We start from the raw sequence: 20,610 nt of genomic DNA, 5'->3' as shown, positions 1-20,610 counted from the left end.
CCTTGGTCGTTGGTACTCACTCTGCTAATTTTGAAAAAGCTCTCTCCACAAGCTGCTCTTCTGTTTCCACGGCCAAGTTGTAAAGTATTTGCACCGCTGTCTGCATAACCGTCCACACTATGCCCGCCAGTAGGAACCTCCTGCCGAAAGGAAAGTGAAAAGAGTTGCGCATTATTTCACCGTGCGCGTTAAAACCATGCAATTGCCATTAAGATAGCGTCGCATGTTAAGCTTACACACACACACACACACACACACACACACACACACACACACCCACACACACACACACACACACACACACACACACACACACACACACACACACACACACACGCACACGCACACGCACACACACACACACACACACATATATATATATATATATATATATATATATATATATATATAAGCACCTGTCCCTTCTTTTCACCTCTCCTCACTTCTTCCCACTTAATTATTTATTAATTAGTTTCAATCTTGCTTGCTCCCACCTGGGCAGAACCAGGAGGGATAAAAGTACAAACCAAGAGAAAAAAAGGAATTACACATACTCAGAACTCAAATAACAATGAAACCATAAAAGAGTGACGTCACTAAATACTTATTTCTAAAGAATCAGTACTGCTTAGCAATTACAATGGCAGAGTGTTCCATTCACCAGTAGTTCGGGGGAAAAATAAAAATTTGAAAATGTTAGTTCTTGCCTGAGAGGGAGTTAAGGATTCCGAGTGACGATGTCTAGTTAGCCGTGATGCTAATGGACGGGTATATGGCCCGGGGTACCATGAGAATTTGTTATTTTTAAGGAAAAATGGAAACTTAAGCCTCAGAACTTCATGACGACATGTTATTCCTAGGTATACCCATCATCTTCTTAATAAGGAAGAAATTTACTACATATAGGAATAAACGCTTTAGACTTCCGGCGTTCCAGTTTTAACGCCATAGCATATAGGGCCCTGTGTCGCAGAAGACCAGGCGTTGGCGGCGGCGGAATTGTCCGTGAGTGAAAATTACCGCATATCTTTAGGTATATATGTCACGCCTTTCTATATGACATGTGGTATATGCGGGCTATATTGCCACACCATTTCATCACTAAAGTTGCGCATACCTTGTCTTGCATTCTTGACAAACTTATCCCTCAGAATTTTGAGAATGACAGCCCACAAACAAATGTCATCAAACAAAACACCGACAGCACGTGTCTTTTATGGTAAATCTTTTTTTTTTTTTATTGAAATGAATATTAGGAGAGGTTGGCGCATTTATGGTGGCACCGGCTTCTCCTTGTCGCTTGGCAAAGGAAACAAATTTGCGTAAAAAGGGAGAATAGTGACACAGGGATCTTTGAATGCTATCGCGATCCGCTCTTTAAACGAAGCTTAAGCTTCCTCCAAGTTTTTAAATGGGAAGCTATCCACGTGCAATGAATTGAGAAAACCTGCTAAACAGCCTTGCTCTTTGGCAACTAGCCGGAGACACTGACCCAACTGATGAAACTCTCGACTTCGATTAAGAATCCCGAGCACTGGTTTCGTTCACATTTAGCCTCAAACATTTCCACGCTACCAACCAACCTCAAAAAGGTTGAGGTATAACCAACCTCAAAAAAAAAAAGCAACGAACTTACATATACAGTACTCTGATGACTGCACTGCTGCAATAATTAAATAGCGGCCATGAAAAAAAATAATAATTCTTGGGTTTTACTTGCCAAAATCACGATGTGATTGTGAGAGTCTCCGTAGTGGTGGGTACTCCGGATTAATTTCGACCACGTTGGGTTATTCCAGCGTGCACCTAATGCGTGGCACACGGGCTTTTTTGCCTTTCGCCCCCATCGAAATGCTGCCGCCGCAGCGGGGATTCGATCCGGCGTCCTCGGGCTTAGCAGCGCAACGCCAAAGCCACACTATACGCCACCGCGGCCGGTGGCGGCCATGCAATTGGTGGGCTGTGTAACGACTTGAATATTGCAAAAGAAACGAATTGTTGTCCGTCGGCTTTAACTTTTCATATCGCATGCACCGCAGGGGTAGTAGCGTACGATTGTTCTGCTTTCTGTGCTAAAGTGGAAAAATTAGAAGGCGCTTGAAAGTTCGTCTGAGAGCGTGCAAGTTGAGCTCAGTGGCATGTTATCTTCTCGCATGGCCTTTTACTATAATTGTGGTCATTGCTGTTATCTATTTGGTAACAGAAAAACTGCTGTGAAACGTACGGGTAATGATGCCCAAAGTACAACATGGGTGCGCCTTGAGTACACCTACGCAAAATGCTATGCAGTCAGTATGCATATTATCAACTAGTATTTTGCATGCATGTATGTTACGCTTCCGCCGTTTCACAAAAGGGATAGTTTCATTCGATTGGTCAAAATATCTTGGCTTTTTTAATATAACTTCCGTTACTAATTTGTTCGCCCGTTAATGAACCCATTTGGTATGTTCAAAGGAAGACATATCGAAGTACAGAATTTTGTTTTAAGAGGAAGCTTTAGCTCGGGCCCAACTCCGACGCAGCCTATTCAAATACATGTAAAACGCAAAAACGCTTTTCTGAAATAACTCCTTGATTGATTTTAATGAAATTTGTTGCATTTGAGAGAGAAAGTTAAAATAAATTATGGGGTTTAACGTGCCAAAACCACTTTCTGATTATGAGGCACGCCGTAGTTGAGGACTCCGGAAATTTCGACCACCTGGGGTTCTTTAACGTGCACCTAAATCTAAGTACACGGGTGTTTTCGCATTTCGCCCCCATCGAAATGCGGCCGCCGTGGCCGGGATTCGATCCCGCGACCCCGTGCTCAGCAGCCCAACACCATAGCCACTGAGCAACCACGGCGGGTAGAAAGTTAAATTCTAGTGACTATTGTAAGCGGAATTTTGATTTAGGGCCTGAATTTTATAAGAAAGATTTTCAAAAAATATAAAGTTTGAAAAATATAGACGCACGAAGTTTATAAATTAATAGCTCTGCATCAAAAACAGATATCGCGGTTCTGTAAACGGCATCCATCAGATCATTCAAAGCGGACAAATTCGATATGTCAATTTATATCTTACGTGAACTTGTTACTTTGTGTACAAGGGTTCTGCAAATGTTGTATATACACATTACTACATTTTTTTAGGTTCATGTGCAACATATCAATTTTGTCCGCTTTAGATGTACTATCAGATGCAATTCAAGGAATTGTGACATCATTTTGCCTTCCTGAGTTGGAGAGTAGTAAACTTGAGAGTTTCGTTATCTGAAGACTTTCGATTTTTGCCAATTTTTAATAAAAACTTAACCATCTAAATCGAAAATCGCAAACAAACAGTCACTAGATTATAAGTTTTTCCTTTAAATGCAACAAACCTCATCAAATTTGGTGCAGTGATTGCCGAGAAAACCGAATTTTTTTACTTGTATTTGGTTAGGAACACCCGAGCTAAAGCTTCCGCTTAAATGAAATGAACACCGAGATACATTCGCTAATGTCTTTTTTTCTGTAGATAAACACCATGAAATTAAGACCTAGTTATGACAGGCCTCCCAACCCGAAGTTATAAAGTGAGACCGCGTAAAGATTCGAATACATATTGGTTTCTCACTAGCGTGACGTATTTGCATGTCATCCTCATCATAACGCGGCCGCCACTGCGTAGAAATGAATTCGCAAATTTAGCGTTTGTTTCTTTTGACTTTTTAAATTGTACATCCCAATAAGAAATTCTCTCTGTGGGCGAAGTCTTACTGTGAATAATGTAACGCGCATAAGAAGTTAACTGTACCTTGTAATTGTTATGATGATCCGCTCCGTGAAGTACGCCGACGACTGCAGAAAAACCTGAAAACAAAAAAAAAAATATATGACGACACCTAAGCACTTCTGATAAGTTGTGAATGTTAAAGCATTAATGTCCAATTTAATTTCGCTGAACGATGCTTCGAGATTTGCGCTGCGAGTAATGTACCATAGCATTACGTGCTGCCCGAGCCAGAAAGCAGCAGCAGCCTGCGGTTGCAACGCCGCATATAACCGACGTCCTCCGCGACGAGAGACCGAGGAAGTAGCGGCGGCGACCAAGGCCGGCAGGCGCGCGCATGAGCTAAGTCCAATGGGGGTGAGAGAAAGAGAGAGAGAGAGAGAGTAGTGTGACCCACATGCGCGCGTCACGCGACTGCCTCACCAACGACAACCCGTCTCGCCCCGCGGCGTCGCGTCACCGTATCTGCTCCATCAAGGCGCGCTGGTGACGTGGCGTTGCGGTGATGCCCTCTCCCCTGACGCAACACCGTTTCGCCCGCTCTGCTCCGTCGAGGCGCGTTCAGCCAATGGGAATGTAGGTGCCGTTTCGCTGCTACAGACGCCGGCTTTTTCGCTCAGTGGGTATTTGGTGCTTTCGCATCAGTAACAGTGACGAGTGAATTGACATCGGTGCGCAAAGCTACACCCCTGGTACGTCCATGAAACGGTATAGCCTGATGTTGTTTTGTTTCGCAGAGCTATTTTCGCACAATAATCTCTGGCATTCTAAAATACAAAACGAGCCGAGCGTCCTGAAATGCATCACTCATAGCTGTTTCTAATCACAAAGTAATAACAATTATGAGATGTATTACAGTCGGAAAAAGTACAGAGTTGTAAATTAACGCTTTCGAATGTACGAAAATGTATAAAATTTGCCAAACGTTTCGACGAACGACCGCGTCTCCAAGCAGCCTATAACTGTGCAAGCTTCGTAGCGCCAAAACTGCAGAGATTCAGATAGACCACGGGGCTCACCGTCCTAAACCTCGGAACGCTGAGTGGCTTCAAAACGTTTGACAGAGCCTGTACTTACGAGTATCTGTTGCGTTTTTAAGTGCATTCAGTGTTTTACCGAACAAAAACATACCTGCTTAACATTTATTTTATTTGGTGGAGAGCCTCGAGCCGTACTTCTGAACTGCGTTATTTCATTTACTTACAAACAAAAAGAACGTACTGAAGTTCATTATTTCTTTCAACAGTATATGCAATTCTACTTATTCCGCCCACTACGTTAAAGTGCACAGGTACAACGTCATGAGCTGTTATATTCAATCCCTTATCACAAAGACATCACAAAGATATTGTAAAGATTTTACAGAAAGCAGTGGACACTTATCAATAGGCAAAAAAAAATGCAGCTCTGTTCTCCCCTCTCTGGTGTAACGAACGCTTTATTTAATGCAGCCTAGAGCTATCTTAAACCCTGCGTGCGATTTCATCCTGTCACCGCCATTTCAACTGAAGTTGTTCACTTGTTTCCATAACAAGTAGCGTACGTTTTAAGTACAGCCCTCAGGCTGTTCGCTATAGAGCGCCCGTCACCTTACAGAAACAAAGAAAGTAAAATAAGATTACCGGCGTCCCACATTGCGTTATCGTTAAACAAATACGGCGTTTAGCAGAGGAAGACAAAAGTACCAAAAGCGTAAGAAAGCATGCGGAAAGCGAGCACACCCCGTTTCGTACTATACTACGCCCTCGCAGTGACCTCTGCAGCCATTGCAGACAGGAGAAAACTTATCGCGCGACAGATAGAAAAGCTACACTAAGCGTAAACACTGTCCTTGGTCAAGGTCTGGCCCCTTGCCAGCAAAAGGCGCGTCTGTGCCGCTCCTTGACCTTAGTACATAGTGTACAGGAACACTATTAGTACAGTGCAGGCGCTGCCCCGAAGTGATTCGCTGCGTTTGCGCAATATTGTTTCCTGGCCTCGCCAAGCCTTGCGTGGCGATAGTCCTTGTAACTACCTGCCTGAGCTCGGTTCTACTTCCCTCCGTGTCCCCTGGCATCACACTTGCACGTAACTCCATACGAGAAATTGATCGCTTGTAATCAATAGCATCTTTTAATAATTTTGTAATTGGTACATTGCTTTTCCCGAAGGAACGTTAAAGACGACAGATTTTTTTTTTCTATCACTAGTAAATTAGTCTAGTTTTACCATACCATACTAGTCAATTACTGCTTACACTACTCGGTTATATTGCACACCGCTCTGGTATAAGCGATACAATTCCGAGAGTATACGTTCACTCTGAGCAAACAATGATGCCGGAGGAGCGTTTGCTAACGGTTGCAGAACGCGAGAACAATGATGAAGCTACGGAGAAGTATTCGTGCGTAAGAATGTGCGGACATGTCGGACTAAGTGGCGGTCACTTTTAGAATAATTTCGAAAAGCCAACGCGGAGAACAACGGCAAAATTCAGTGAATAACAAACACTATAAAGGTGTGGCGTCGTGAGGAAATAAAGAGCCGGTAACAGGAAAGTAACGTAAGTATAATCAATTACTTTCTGTGGCTGCTGACTTACTTCATTGAGATCGCAATGTACAGGCGAATGATTAGCTATTTGTCGTCGTAATATTTTACTTTGATGTCGAGACGTGTCCGAGATTCCCGCCACAGCCCCCCCCCCCCCCTTATCAACGTTGAAAAATAACGGTATCCCATCTGACCGCGCGAGGACTGGGAGAAATACATCTTGCTGCAAAACGCAAGCTCGGAGCGCAGGCAGTTTAGCAAATGGATGGCCGAAGACTGGGTAGCGCGATCAAGGATATCTCGCTCTAAAGAAAAGTTGTACCGTGCATCTAACACTGCTGTGGTGTCGGCGTACCACCTCTCTTTTGGATCAGCTGCCGCGTGTTCCTGGCTAACCACATAACGCCAAGGTCACCGCATATGGTTTTTTATAACGACTGTTCACTTAAATAAACTTCTTAAATGCTATATAGACAGATGGAGTTATCCAAGAGCCGTGAAATACCCCTGTGGGGCAGTGTTGAGTTTGCTCTTGTAGATGTCAAATTTCTTGCACTGACTATGTTCAAGAAATTCGGCACTGACACTTAAGACTGCTTACTTGTCGGAATGTGAAAGTATTTTTTTTTCATATCTTTTATTGAAATTTTTTTTTTGAAGTATACTTTTATTTTGACTTTTTTTTTCTCGCGCGTTCCTTTCCGCGCAAGCTACTCGCCTGCGTTCCTAACTGCGTCTCGGTAAGGCCAAATCAAAACGCGCCAATCGTCTCACCGCGCTCGCTTGCCCTCGTGCGACGTGACGTGAGCAGGCAATGACGCACGCATTAGGCACACCTTTTAGTCAACCAGAACCGCGGAGCCGCCATGGCGTCGGGGAAGCGTGCTCGTTTCGCGCCCGAACCGAACTTTCGCGAAATGTTTTTTTTTTTTTTTTCAGACATTAATTTACTTTGTTCACCGGAACCTCCCTGAGAAATGTGACGTCAATCCGAGCATACATTATGACGTGTTTTTACTCTTTGCGGCGTCGGCCATTTTTGGTGCCATCTTTCGGTCACGCCGATGGATTTTCGCGCAATGGGGCACATATTGATTTCGCATTAATAAACAGTCTGCCGTAATTTCCATTGCTTTAACGCGATAGCGTTAAGGGCCCAGCGTCGTAGAAAATCTGGCATCGGCGCCGCTTCGGCGAAAAGAATCTTTAACCAAATTCCGAACCGCTCATACCCAACCGCTCTTCTACCACCAAAGCTGCTCATACATTGTCTTCATTCTTTGCAACGTTATTCCTCGGAATTCTGAGATCGGCAGCCCACAAACAAATGTAATGGAGAAAAAAAAAAACACCGACAGCGCATATCTTTTATGTTAGCTATTCTCAAACTGAAATATTAAAGTTCGAGGCAATAAGAAGATATCGAGCCAGGCAAGAGGCTGCCTTTTTACAAGAAAGCCTGCCTTCGTGCATAGCGTTCGCCGCCAGCGTTTTCCGGTAAACGTTACGGTTACATGAGCTGCAGTTGCCGGGAAGCATGAAAAGCAGTCGGGGGCCTTTGAATGCTATCGCGGTCCACACTTAAAGGCGAAGCTTAAGCGTCCTAGAATTTTTTGACATGCATTGAAGTTTATTTCTATTTTTGGTTTCTGCAGCTATTCTTGTGTTTAAACGTTTCATTTTCTTATTTAGTACGTGCTTGTTATTACGCATACTTCGTAGCGTGATAAGTTTAGAAGCATTGGGCTGTCTTTCGTTGGTCGTTCTTTTTATTTATATTTATTTATTATTTATTTTGCGTAATTGTAGCTAATACAAAAATAGAGGCTTATTCCGGAATCTTCGGTGTTCCTTCAATGCCTCGTGTTGAAGGCGTGCTTTCATTGCAGGTTTTCTGCGCGTGTCCTCATTATCATGCTGCAGGTGAACATACAGTATATGCAATTATACTTTTTTGTTCTCTTTGAGAAATATGCGTAGTCTGCCGTGCCGAGAATTATGTTGCTGTCTGTAGAATACTTCCTGATTTAACAAGGAAAAAAGGCGCACGCGGCGCTGCCTTCAACTCTGTGCAAGAAAAAAAACTCACTGACAATCTTAGATTGTCAGTGAGTTTTTAGATTCCCAACTAAATTGATTAGATTGTCTAAAGACAATATAATTATTGTCCAGGAACAACAAAATCCCGCGGTTACTTCTCTCTTTGTAGGAATAAAAGGGTGTTTTCAAGTGCACCTTCTCAGCAGCTTTCTTTTTTGGCCTGATACAATGCTACACGTCAGCTGTTCAATTAAATTCCGGGGGTTTTACGTGCCAATACCACGACATGATTATGCGGCATGCATGTCGTACTGGGACTCCGTATTAATTTTCACTACCTGGGGTTCTTTAACGTGCACCCGATGCACGGTGCGCGGATGTTTTTGCATTTCGCTCCCATCGAAGTGCAGCCGCCGCAGCCGGGATTCGATTCCGCGACCTCGGACATAGCATCGTAACACCAAAGCCACTACGTCACCACCGCGTGTACACTTCAGCTGTTAGAGGCGTCACAGTGAATGGTTGCGGACTACTTTGACAGATATGGTATGTTTAGCACACGGCTTACATCTATCTATGAGTACACGAGAGTCTAAGTACACATGCCCCTCGCAACGTCGTTTACGCAGCCGGAATATCATACGGGACCTTAACGTATAATATGCGTCGTAATTGGGTTCATTGTAGCGTTACTATTAAATGCTTCTCTTACAATTACTCTTGCAACATTACTCCTATATCATGATGAACTGACACGGCTTGCGAATAATGCGTAATTTTCTTGTTCCTTCGCCTTCCTGCCTACACCCCCTTTCCCTTTTTTGTCTAACATCGTCCGCTCGTCTTCCTGCAGGACAGGAAGAGGAGCGGACTACAGTCTCTCATGTTATGCAACGAGGTGAGTTAATATCTAAAATTGCTCTGACGTGACTTCATTCAGCGTTTGTCACTGTGCTTTGTGCATAGGAAGACGTCCCTCTACGGTGCAACGTGTCATTTACAATCTGAAGTCGGCGTTTACATCGCCAGAAAACATGGCCTTCTTTTCTGCCATATCGACTGACCGCGTGCCTCAGGTAGGCAGAGAATGGCCGCAGACACAATGTCTGGCGCTGCTCGCACGAGCAGTCCCGCGATTGTTCAGTGAGCGAGACACTGCGGCGGGATCGTGTGCTCGTGCTACAACCGACGTATGTCGCCCACTGCTGGCGTAACGTTTCTGCATTTGGTGCAGAAATTGCAGAAAATTTCTTGTCATTTGCGAAATTTCAAATCTCGTACTATAGGTATAGTTCAGCGATCAATGCGTCCATCTCATGGAGGTGCGATAGGCGACTTTGATGGAGGGCGTGTTAATGAGCTCATTTGTGCACTGGACTCAAATATTAAGGAAGCACAAACAAGAACCAATAACAAGTAAAAAAGAAAAACGAAAACAAAAAAAAAAAAAAACGCCGGGTCAACTTTTTCATTCTGATTCGTTTTCTGCGCATTGCGTAGACCTCACACTAATTCGCGCATGCGTAATATTTCTGCTTTTAGTGAATAACAGTGTTAGAACAATGAATGTCACTGAAGCCACCGTTTCCACAAGGGGCGACAAGGGGAAGTCCCCTCGTCGAAACTCTGGCATCAGCGGCATTCCTTGTTCTACCGCTGTGAATCGCCTCAAGCCTCCATCTAACTCATCAGCCGCTCTCTCGTTTTCCATTTCGGCCTTTAGGAAGAGCATGGCTAGGGTATTTCTGACGCTATGCGCACCTACAAAAAAGCCGAAGCGAGCCCAGACCAGGTGCCATACCAAGTGTCATGTGCAAGCGATGCGAGCAGCGGCGCAGACGCACCTTCTCCATGATGGCGTACAGTTCCTCGTCAACCCCGATGATTCGGAACATGTAGGAGCCGTAGAGGAAGGCGATCACCTGCAGCAGGCTGGGCAGGATGTACAGCGTGAGCCGGTGCTGACACAGCGGCAGCTTGCCCAGAGACTGCACCTCGTAACGCTGCGTCTGCATCGCACCCTGCGATCAACTCTCCGGTGCTTCCTCGTAAAGCGTGTTGGTCGTTGCGAAAACAAAACAACAACAAAAAAATCAGCAGTGCGTGTCCTCAACGACCTCTTTTCGGAAATAAAGAGCGTATTCAGAATTCTTACCACAGACTGTACATTAGCCTTTCTGCGACCTTAAAGTCAACTTCTGGCTTCATGTTTTTAAGCGAAGATTTCATGAACTAATTCATTAGAGCAGCGAAATGCGATATTCTTATGTTCATGCTACAGAAACATTCTGGCCAGTCAGTCACTCGGAAAGACAGGTGGATTGTATTACACGCTTACCTAAGCACTATTTCAAACTTGTTTACAAAATAGCATTGCTAATTTTTTTTTTCGTCTAGGCAGACTAGCGCGCATTGTGATGGTTTCTCAGCATACAAATTTCTTTCAGTTTAGGATGACCACGCCACTAATTTGAGTTACATTTGCGTTGAACTGTTGTCGATTCACTTCAGTTCGGCTTAATTCTGCAGTGCTGGTAATTACGACCTTGCAGTGCCAAAAGGGACTATTAAACATAGCCCGCGCTAGTGCAATGCAGAACAGCATTGGAGCCATGACTGCGCAACATACTAGCCACGATCTTCACGATTATCTTGGGGTAGTGTAATATTGCAGTGAATTATAGACCCAAATGACAAGCAATAAATAAAAGCTGTGGAGGCACCTAAACAATTATTATGATGTGTAAATGCGAGAGCATTACTTGTCGCTGTGTGTATGTCGCCGAGTTATATCACTGAGTTTAGTGCTGCTGCGTTATATTTCCGAGTGTAATGTATGAGGTCGCATGTATGTCATTGTATGTTTATGAGGTCGCAACAACGCAAGACGACAAATCGACCATATATTGCGATCTCTCAGCCGAGTTTTATGTGCGGAGTTCTCATTAAAGTAGCGTTTCATGCACGTTGCGTTTAGTGCTCATTCTCGATGACACTACAGCACGTTACCTCGCTGCAGCCACTGCAGCTCGCCGTGCTCGCTCCGCAGCCGCTCTCTCTGCCTTTCGCGTTGTCGGGGGCCTGGGTGGTGAATGTTGTTTCGCTGCAGCAGCTCGCTTCGCACGTTTCGCCGCGTTGCGATGGTCTCGTACTTCGTCGGCAGTGAACTGGCGCCTCCGGCCACGCTTTGCTGTCTCGCCGGATGATGCGCACGCGAGCGGTTCAACTTCGGACGGTGAAGACTCCATAGCGCCGACGGTGCCGCCACTTCTGTCATGCGCCATCTAGTGAATCGCTCGCTAGGTTGAGCCCAATCACGGGCACAGCCTCGAAGATATTCACCTCTGCCGCATGTTACAATGTTGGCACAGTGTTTAGCGTGCTCGGCTACCGAGTGGTGGAGGTGGGGCAGAGGATCGAATCCTCGACGTGGCCAACTGTTGTTTTAATACGTAAGCATTTCTATGCCGACCTAACGAGGGAAACCGCCCGTCCGTGCGGCAGGTAAGACGATCACTTCCAAGATATAGGGCCCGCAGCAGCGAGCGAATTCACCTTCGTGATGCCTCTCGCTTCAACGCGAACTAAGTGGCGAAAACACGGCGCACACGAAGCTATCAGCATTCGGTGCACTCTGTCCCCATCGCAGATCGCTTTCAAGATAGGGCCCGCGCGCCCGGGTCATACACAGCCGCCGCCGAAGCACGGTTTTTCACGGTTGATAATGAATGGTTCGACGCGGATGGACGGCGGGGTCGCACAATGTGCCAAGTAATGCTCTCGCATTACAAAACTAAAAATCGCGATAGGCAACCTACGTGTACTCACAGTAGTGTCGTCGTTATAATCATCCCAGAAGTAGTCAGGGGTCACGTTCACGGTCACGTTCTTTGGGACGATTGTCGTTGAGTTCCGCAGAGCTGTCTGCAGAAGCAAAAAAAATATATACGTAGTGGCAACGGCAAATTTCATCCTCCATAGCGAACCCCCCACCTTTTGCTTGTGCATTCTCTAATGTATTTAGGTCTATTTAGGAAATTCTAGGTGCCGTGGGAACTGTACTTTGATCTGCACAGCTTTATGCACTAAAGAGACTATCAGGGCAGTAATTCTGATAACTGGATAAGCCGTAAATGTAAGAAAACTTTTCAAACAGAGCTCACACATATCAAGAGTTATACCCACGAATATTAACGCTTCGGGCAAGCAGGTATCCTGGCGAATTGTGCGTGCGCACTACTGAACACCGGCACAAAAAAACTGCAATTGCTTTAGTTCTCTCTCTCTCTATTTTCTTCGGTTATTTCTGCACGAAATAAGGCAGGAACAGGAGTTATTCAATAACGTCATGCATAAAAAAAAAGAAGACAGAGCTTGACCACGTGCATAATAATCAAAGCCCCATAAATGCAAAGTAGTGCAGAGAAATCCCCGCCTGTGACTGTTTATTTTTTTTTACCGGTGTCTGCCTTTCATAATACAATGTGCAAGCGCGACCGGACATACATCTTACCAATTGAGCTACCGCGGCACCATTTTCCCATATACTTCCTGAGGTATTTATGTTTATCTACTAGAACTAACCCTGGGACTGTTAACCCGCGCCACTACTCACAGCCTTGACGGCGGGTGTGGAACGTCCTTTTTCCTCGCAGGCGTCACGTGTAGACGTGATCTTTTTAGGTGAAGGCAACTGGTTAATAAACCCACACATGCTACCTGAAGGCGTCAATGATGCCGGATTCGAGGCCTTTACAGACTTTACTAACGTTTCGGCCCGGGTCCGGCCTTCATCAAGACTCTTGATAAAGGCCGGGCCCCAGTCGAAACGCCACTTCTGACACTTCTATAGTATTGTTATTTTTCCTCTATGCTTCTATTTTACGAACTATATATATATATATATATATATATATATATATATATATATATATATATATATATATATATATTTACTTAACGAGGGTCTCGAATCCGGCTACATTGATGCCTTCAGGTAGCATATGTGGGTTTATTGACCAGTTGCCTTCACCCAAAAAGATCACGTTCTCGTGACGCCTGCGGCAAAAAGGACGTCCCACGTCCGCCGCCAAGGTCTGTGTGTGGTGGCGCTGGCTAACACTCCCAGGGTTCTACTAGGACACATAAATACCCAAGAAAGTGGATGGGAAAACAGCGCCGCGGTAGCTCAATTGGTAGAGCATCGCACGCGAAATGCGAAGGTTGTGGGTTTGGTTCCCACCTGCGGCAAGTCGTTTTTTCATCCACTTTAATTTCCATTAATTCTTCGTTTCTTTATTTCATTTATTAAGCACAAGTAATTTCCCCTATGTTGTCTTTGGTGTCAATGTTTGTTGGCTTCTTATGATATGACTAATAAAATCGGGACCCTCGGTTAACCCCCTTTCTTCTCGTTTATATATATATAGTTCAAGAAATAGAAGCCACCAGACAATGAACCCAAGGAAATCATCGGGGAAATTAGCTGCGGTTGAAAATGATATATAGAAAATAATGATTACAAGGGAAATGAAAGTGGACATCCGCTTCGTTAACTGTCACTTCCCGTTTCTTCATTATTTTCTATACATAAGTTTCAACCGCAGCTAAGTTCCCCAATGCTTTCCTTGGGTTCATTGTATGTCGGCTTTATATGGTGACTATCACAAAAATCGAGCCCCTCGGTTTCCTTTCTCTCGTTATATATACAGGTTGACCCAGCTAACTTTAGGCAGAGCTTAAAGGTATGCGAATGCCACGTAGCCTGACAGAACCAAGGTAATGTGGTTTGCCGTCGCTTGGAGATACTCAATTTCCTTTTTTTTTTTTTGCATTCCGCCTAATTACATAATTAGTCTTAATTAATTCATCAGCTTCTCAAGTATTATAGTTAGATGAAAAGTGTCAATGAGAAAATTCTAAAGCGGCATCAACAACTCCCGATACAGCTTTCTGTTACTCAATACGTGCTACGAAAAAGTGTTTTTCTGCACGTGAAAGAAGCCCGTGAATACACGCAAAGTGCCTCGAGCGGCCAGTCGCGCGGCAATTTTGGGGGGGAAGGCAAACAACAATACGTTGGTTCTGTCCACCTCCGTGGCATTCGCTTATATATTTAAGCTCTGGCTAAAGTTAGCTGGGACACCCGGTATAATTAAGCAGCGAGCAGTCCACGTTACGTAAATTATTGCACTCTGGATTCTCTAATACTCTCCTTTCATGCTCACAAGTGATTGTTTTGCTCTGACGGCAATGAAATGTTCGACTCACCGACTCTGTATATCGAAGCCATCTTTTCTATTCCGACACAATTATTTTTATTGAAGGTTCTGCGAACCAAAGCCACTCAACTATTACCAGATCGGCAGTTTAGACTCATGAGCATCGATATTTTTAAACTGATCATCCGTGCCTCATCCCGCGCGCTCACTGGCGCCTGTAAAAAAAAAATTGCTTCGGCAAAACTTACGGCTTGCATTGTTTTGAATTCTAGACGTCCAGGGCAGGCCAGTCCCTGAAGAGCCGCATAAAAAAGCAGCAGCATCAGGACAATTGCTGGGTACAGGACATTCATGATCCTCCATGACAGGTGGTGACGCGTAGGGTTGTCTTTGCGAAACTTACGCCATGCTACCTGCGAAAAAATGAGAAGAAGACATGGTACATAGATTAAATTATGTATAGGAATGTAGATAGAGATGTCAAATATCTTATCACCGGCTTCTGAAGAAGCTAGTATGGATTGTTTAATGAAAAAACAATGGTACACACAAGAAGAACGCATTACAGCAGTAAAGCAGTCGTTGCAAACGTGCGAGGACAGTGAGCTGAACAAAAAAAAAATTTAAGAAAACAAAACAGCGTGTCCTGGACACATTGTGACTGTGCAAAGACCAGTGATAACTGCCACGAGAAGCTCAAAACAGTCGAAATTGATGCTTCTGGAGACGAATAACGAACACTACCTAGCGAAGCCACTTGCAAAATCAAAGAAACATCTGCTTGACATGATGTAGTACAATATCGGCTTTTAAGCCGCAAATCAATGAAACCAACAAAATAATGACAATAAAAACTAACGCAAAAACGTACCAAGTGTGAACACGTGGACACAATGTGACTTTCAATCAAAAGGTTATTAAGGCTTTATGAATAGATTAGTGCACTCAAGCGGTTTTTTATGGTCCAAGCAACTTTTATATAGTGCGACCCAGTGCGTTAACGCTTCCGTACACGGATGACCCGACGCTATAACATCATGAATTAATAAAGAAAATTCTTGTTTTTTTTCTGTCTCTATCTCTTGCTAATACTTCTGCCAGTTCGTGAGAACATGTTCTGCGCAGAACATGTTCTGCGTTCTCCTATGAACGGACTCATCTTCTGAATAGAGTTAATAGCAAGAATAAAATAACAGGGATATTAAGATGCATAAAAATATACGCGTTAATGAAGATACGTAGACTTAATTAGGGGGTATAGTTATGTTAGCCACTCATTTCCTCAATATAAAGCTGCTATACCTTTGCCATGCCCGTGCAATATTAAAATTTTTCGATATAGTTTTATTCGCTTTTAAAATTACGTTGTTGTGTAATGATCAGTAGTGTACCATACTGAATCGAAACAATATGAGTGTAGTAACGTGAGTAACATTGCAACAGCTTCAAGAAATGTGACATTAGCACCTTTCGCTAGGAGACACCGTGCAAAGCGAGCCAGCCTCTAAAGCACTTAAGCAGTTATAGTTACACTGAATCAATCATTTATTTTGTTCAGTCCAAACTTATGGCCGTTAGTCCAAATTTTAGTTAATTTGCACGTCTTCTTAAATTTGTAGTCACTGCTTTTTCTTTCGGTCACATAATTTACGACCTTGGATAAGTTATCCCATCATTTGTACTGTCGGTGGCGCCTTACCAATTGCAGAATGATGGAGTATGGCTTCAATATAGTTGACTTGCATATCTTCAGAAAGTACGTTATTGCTACAATATCTTCGTCACCGGCAATGTCCGATATCTGAAAAAACAAACAAAAAGACACTTATCCTGCACCACATGTGGAAAATGAAGGCAAGAAAGGTTATAATTGCGGTGCGATGCGTGCGTGCGATGTATAAGCATATTGAAAAAAAAAAAAAAAAACACGAGAACGTGGAGGCGTCGTTGATCTGGTCCTGAAAGCGGCGGCGGCGGCGGCGACAGCAAACTTCGCCGGTGTAGCCAAGATATATTTTCGTGCAAGTCCACATTTCGATAAATGAATGCAAGTCCGAAAGCACTCGTTTTTTCGAAGATATGTCGCGAAACATGGTTCAATCCTAGAAATCTCCGCCCCTTGACTAACGCGAAAACAGGAGAAGAAAGAGTGAACATTTCTTTGTGATCGCTCACCTGTACGTGGACATTTGAGCTGTCGGTGCTGGAGACATTCTCGTGGCTCCTTCGGTGCGGCGGAGAAAAGCCGTGGCTCGCAATAAAGTCTGTAGATCTGCCGGGCAAGGAACGTGACGAGTGAACCTGAACGAAGCAAACGGGCATAGCATTGAAGTGGAGTCGACGCGCGGACAGCCTCTATAAGAAAGGATTCCGAAACTTAATGGTAGAGCTAGTGGTAGAGTAGGATGTTTGTAGCTAAGTTGTAGAACGTTTGATATCACTCGGTAAAACGGTTACACTAAGTTCATAACTACATTGGCTGCAACTTCATTTCCCTGCCTTTCCTTTCTTTCTCTCTCTCTCTCTCTCTTTTGTCGATTTCATGCTAGCTGGACTCTCCAAATTTCACGACCACGTTACCCACGCCGCTCACCATTAATATCACTCCAATCTCACAGTCCCGACAGGGGAGACCAGGTGTAGCCGAGCGAACAAGGGAATAGCGATCAAGCCCAAATAAGTCGAGTGGCTTGTAAAGCCCCCAAAAGCGCGGGTACTTCGACCAAACAATCTGTTTAATGCGCAATGGCGCGAGCTGGGCTTTCCCTATACGTAATACTTTACGGTGGTCTCACTGCAGACGTTAGCCGTGTGGTTCGTGGTACCTGCTGCATTTGCACGGGTAAAGTATATGGAGAGGGTCGCACAGAGCACCACGCGACGAAATTGCAAAGCTGCTTTTGCGCTGCCAGCAATGATATCAGGCAACTGCTTGCGACATTCATTTGCCTTAACCACTGGTATCTTCTGTGAAGAACCTTCCATGGAGTCGGCATCTTGCAGCCTATTCTATGTGGAATTCAGTTCACCGAGTCAATTTTCTTAGTTAGCCCGGAGGATTAAAAACAGCGAAACTCCTGTGTACATTTATGTTCTTACAGTTCCAGCAGCGTTTTATTTCCTTCGGCAACATTCAATCAAGGGCGACCAAACCGACAGCACTGAAGTGAGCGAGCTATCTGCAGGATAGCGCCTACAATATTATGTAAAGACATGCATAGCGAGAGGCAGTGATAAGCTTCGCGGCAACAGTATGGATTGAGCCGTGCCAAGGCCATGCCTATGCAAGCCCGCTCAGTGCGTTTCCAACGCGCGGATGGCGCCGTTTCACGTGGCACATAACTGATCCGCCTAGCAAGGGAGCGAAGTAGAACAATTGTCGATAAAAGTAATGAAGCAGAACGAAATAGATGTGGCCGCAGGCACAGAGATAACCAAGCAGCGTCGCACCGGTTTCACAGAGCTGGGTCTCCACAGTGTGTGTTCTTATGGGGGCCATTTACGAAGTTCATATTTTATCATTATTATTGCCGGTGAATTTCCGCAGATAATGCGACTAGTTAGGTGGAAGTTTACTCTCTCCCTCGCCCTTTTTCACGTTAAGCCACGCACTTCATCGGGCGGATCGCCGCACTTTTCCGTATCTCGCGGGCTTTCTTTCATGCTTGGGAAACTTTTATGACGCAGGTATTGAGGAACACAAAGCTGGATCGGGAATTTTTCAGTATGGTCTACAATTCTCTTATTGAAACTTTTGCTCTGAATAGAAGATGAAGGTAATTAATTAATAAAAACTCATTATTTAAATAGGCGAAATACTTTAACAATAGTCTGACTTGTTCCAAGCGACGGTAAACATTACCTTGGTTCTGTCCAGTTAGGTGGAACTTGCATATATTTGTTAAATATTGTTACAAGTTGCGTGGGACATGTGGTACACTTTTCCCTCAAACCCTTGTGAGCCAGAGTAACAAAACAGCATCTCCAGAACACGCGCCGTATCGTCCTTCCCCGTGACGGCATAACTGTAGTCTTTCGTACCGCAAGTGATTTCACAAGCGCTCAGTCTCTGACGTCTCAATTCACCTTCGCATCATAGCGATACACACAACTCTCATTTACAGTGACCAGGTATAGCTTAGACAAGCTCTCATGTTCGCTCTCAGCGCTCCTCCTGATATTGTATGTCGCCGTTTTTCGAGCGCTGCAGCTGTGCCTAAGAGTACATCTTCAGTACTTCCGTGGCTGCTTCCTACTGGAAATCACCATGCGGCACAATTTCATTTCTGCCGCCACGTGTGAAAGGGCTCTGCATGCAAGCTCAACATGTGATGCTTACAGTGCGCGCGGAGAAGACAGATGGGCGCGCGTTCTTGTGTTGAATCCCGTCATGTGGTCGTAGGTTGAGAAGCACGGTAATGAATGGTTTATTAATGACTACAATATAAATGGGTGAAGTCAAACAGTGCACAGGCATTGTTTGATGCCTTTCATCGAAAGTATTCAGGAAAAAGTGCTTCATAGTACCCGCCACGTCAGCCCAGTGGCTATGGCATTGCGCTGCTGAGCCTGATCGAAGTCACGGGTTCGACCCCCGCAGCGGCGCCCACATAACGATGGGGGCGGATTGCAAAAAAAAGTGCTCGTGTAGTTAGATTTAGGAGCACCTTAAAGAACCATAGGTGATCAATATTATACTGGAGTCCTCCACTACAGCGTGTCTCGTAATCGAATTGTGGTTCGGGCATGTGAAGTCCCAGAATATTATTGTTGAAGTGCTTCGTTAGGAATGAATTCATATTAAAAAGGCTGGATTCAATGTGCAGCATATAGGACTACACACTGACAAGCCTAAAGGGCGAACATTTGCTCACGTAATACGCAAGTTCCCGTTCGAAACTATTTTTAGCTCGACTTTAATCTACCTGTGCACGCCATCGACACCGTGAAGACTTTCGCGGGATCGGAATGAACTACTATACAATACATATGTTGCAACGGAGCTCGCCGGCAGTGCATGTTGTGTAGCTGCACATACACAAAGCTGAGCTGCTTCCAGGCAGATAAGTGCCGCAGTGGCGTCGTGCGCTTGCACATGCGCCTGCCCACGATAGGGGCCTCGTCTTAATCTCGGCATGTGAATGAACCGTAAACATCTGCTCAGCGCAGGCTGCGGTATGTGCAGCAGTATGGCGCGGTCGCTATTGTTGTCTGGAGCGGTCGCTGGAGAAAGAATATTAGCTTGCACTCTCCCCTGTATGCTGCGCCAATAGCTCCAGCACCTGGTGACGCCCACTGTAGCAGCATTTCAGACGTGACAGCGAGTTTTGGCACCACTCAGCAGAAACTGTTGCCGAGCGTCAGCATAAACAGGCACCGTTGCCGTTGCAACAAATCTAAACTGCTATCACAAACAATGCGGGGTGGTAGCAGTAAGCAGACGACTATAGCGAACTATATAGTTAGCAGGAATAGGCTTCTGCACCGTATGCCGACCTAACATGCGCATCTTGTCGGTACTATCTCGCTTACCTTCCCTTGGTTTCTCTATCTGCCCGCTCAAGCAACGCTTGAAGCTTTCTAATAGTCAGGTCAACGTAGCGTCAACCTCTCCATCCACCATAGATATTTCCCCTTCAGTGCCTCTCTCTCTTTCTTTTGCTAGCGATATATGTACGTAGCGTTTGTCTTCTCCTATTAAGTTTGACAGGAAAAGAGAAGAGCACTGAGCGCTAGGCCACTTTAACAATTGCACCCACACAGTTTGTCACGGTGGGCCTTTCGAGTTGCAGCGATAGTACCTAGGATGTAATTGCTGGCTAAAAGTAAGCAATAAACATTGCGTCTTAGTCGTTAACCTTGGAGCATTTATACTGGTATCGCATAGTTGGCGGATATCTATGGCAGGCCCGTTTTTTAAAAATGCCGTCACAATCGTATGCCTGGAAATACCCGACGTCAGAATTGTTTTCATGCTAGTTCGCTCTCGAAACTGATCGAAATTAAACTATGGGGTTTAACTCCCGGATCTACACAACGGACATTGAGGTTCGGCG

The 20,610-nt window shown here is 44.7% G+C and overlaps 1 protein-coding gene across 3 annotated transcripts in view; it reads right to left on the bottom strand.

Annotated features, from left to right (window-relative positions):
* LOC126544127 (uncharacterized) overlaps positions 1 to 20,610 on the bottom strand; it is a 65,268-nt gene that overhangs the window by 8,399 nt on the left and 36,259 nt on the right. For all 3 annotated transcript variants that reach the window (XM_050191350.2, XM_050191349.3, XM_055061721.2), the window contains 7 exons: positions 16,730 to 16,855; positions 16,254 to 16,355; positions 14,803 to 14,967; positions 12,162 to 12,257; positions 10,178 to 10,342; positions 3,786 to 3,841; positions 21 to 140 (listed from right to left, as the gene is read on the bottom strand). In XM_050191350.2, coding sequence (XP_050047307.1) covers positions 21 to 140; positions 3,786 to 3,841; positions 10,178 to 10,342; positions 12,162 to 12,257; positions 14,803 to 14,967; positions 16,254 to 16,355; positions 16,730 to 16,855 — 830 coding nt within the window. The remainder of the gene's footprint in view (positions 1 to 20; positions 141 to 3,785; positions 3,842 to 10,177; positions 10,343 to 12,161; positions 12,258 to 14,802; positions 14,968 to 16,253; positions 16,356 to 16,729; positions 16,856 to 20,610) is intronic.

This window comes from Dermacentor andersoni, chromosome 1 (assembly GCF_023375885.2).
Source record: "Dermacentor andersoni chromosome 1, qqDerAnde1_hic_scaffold, whole genome shotgun sequence".
In the NCBI taxonomy this organism is placed as follows: Eukaryota; Metazoa; Arthropoda; class Arachnida; order Ixodida; family Ixodidae; genus Dermacentor; species Dermacentor andersoni.
The sequence above is the reverse complement of the archived record's forward strand: the minus strand, read 5'-3'. Positions and strand labels throughout refer to the sequence as shown.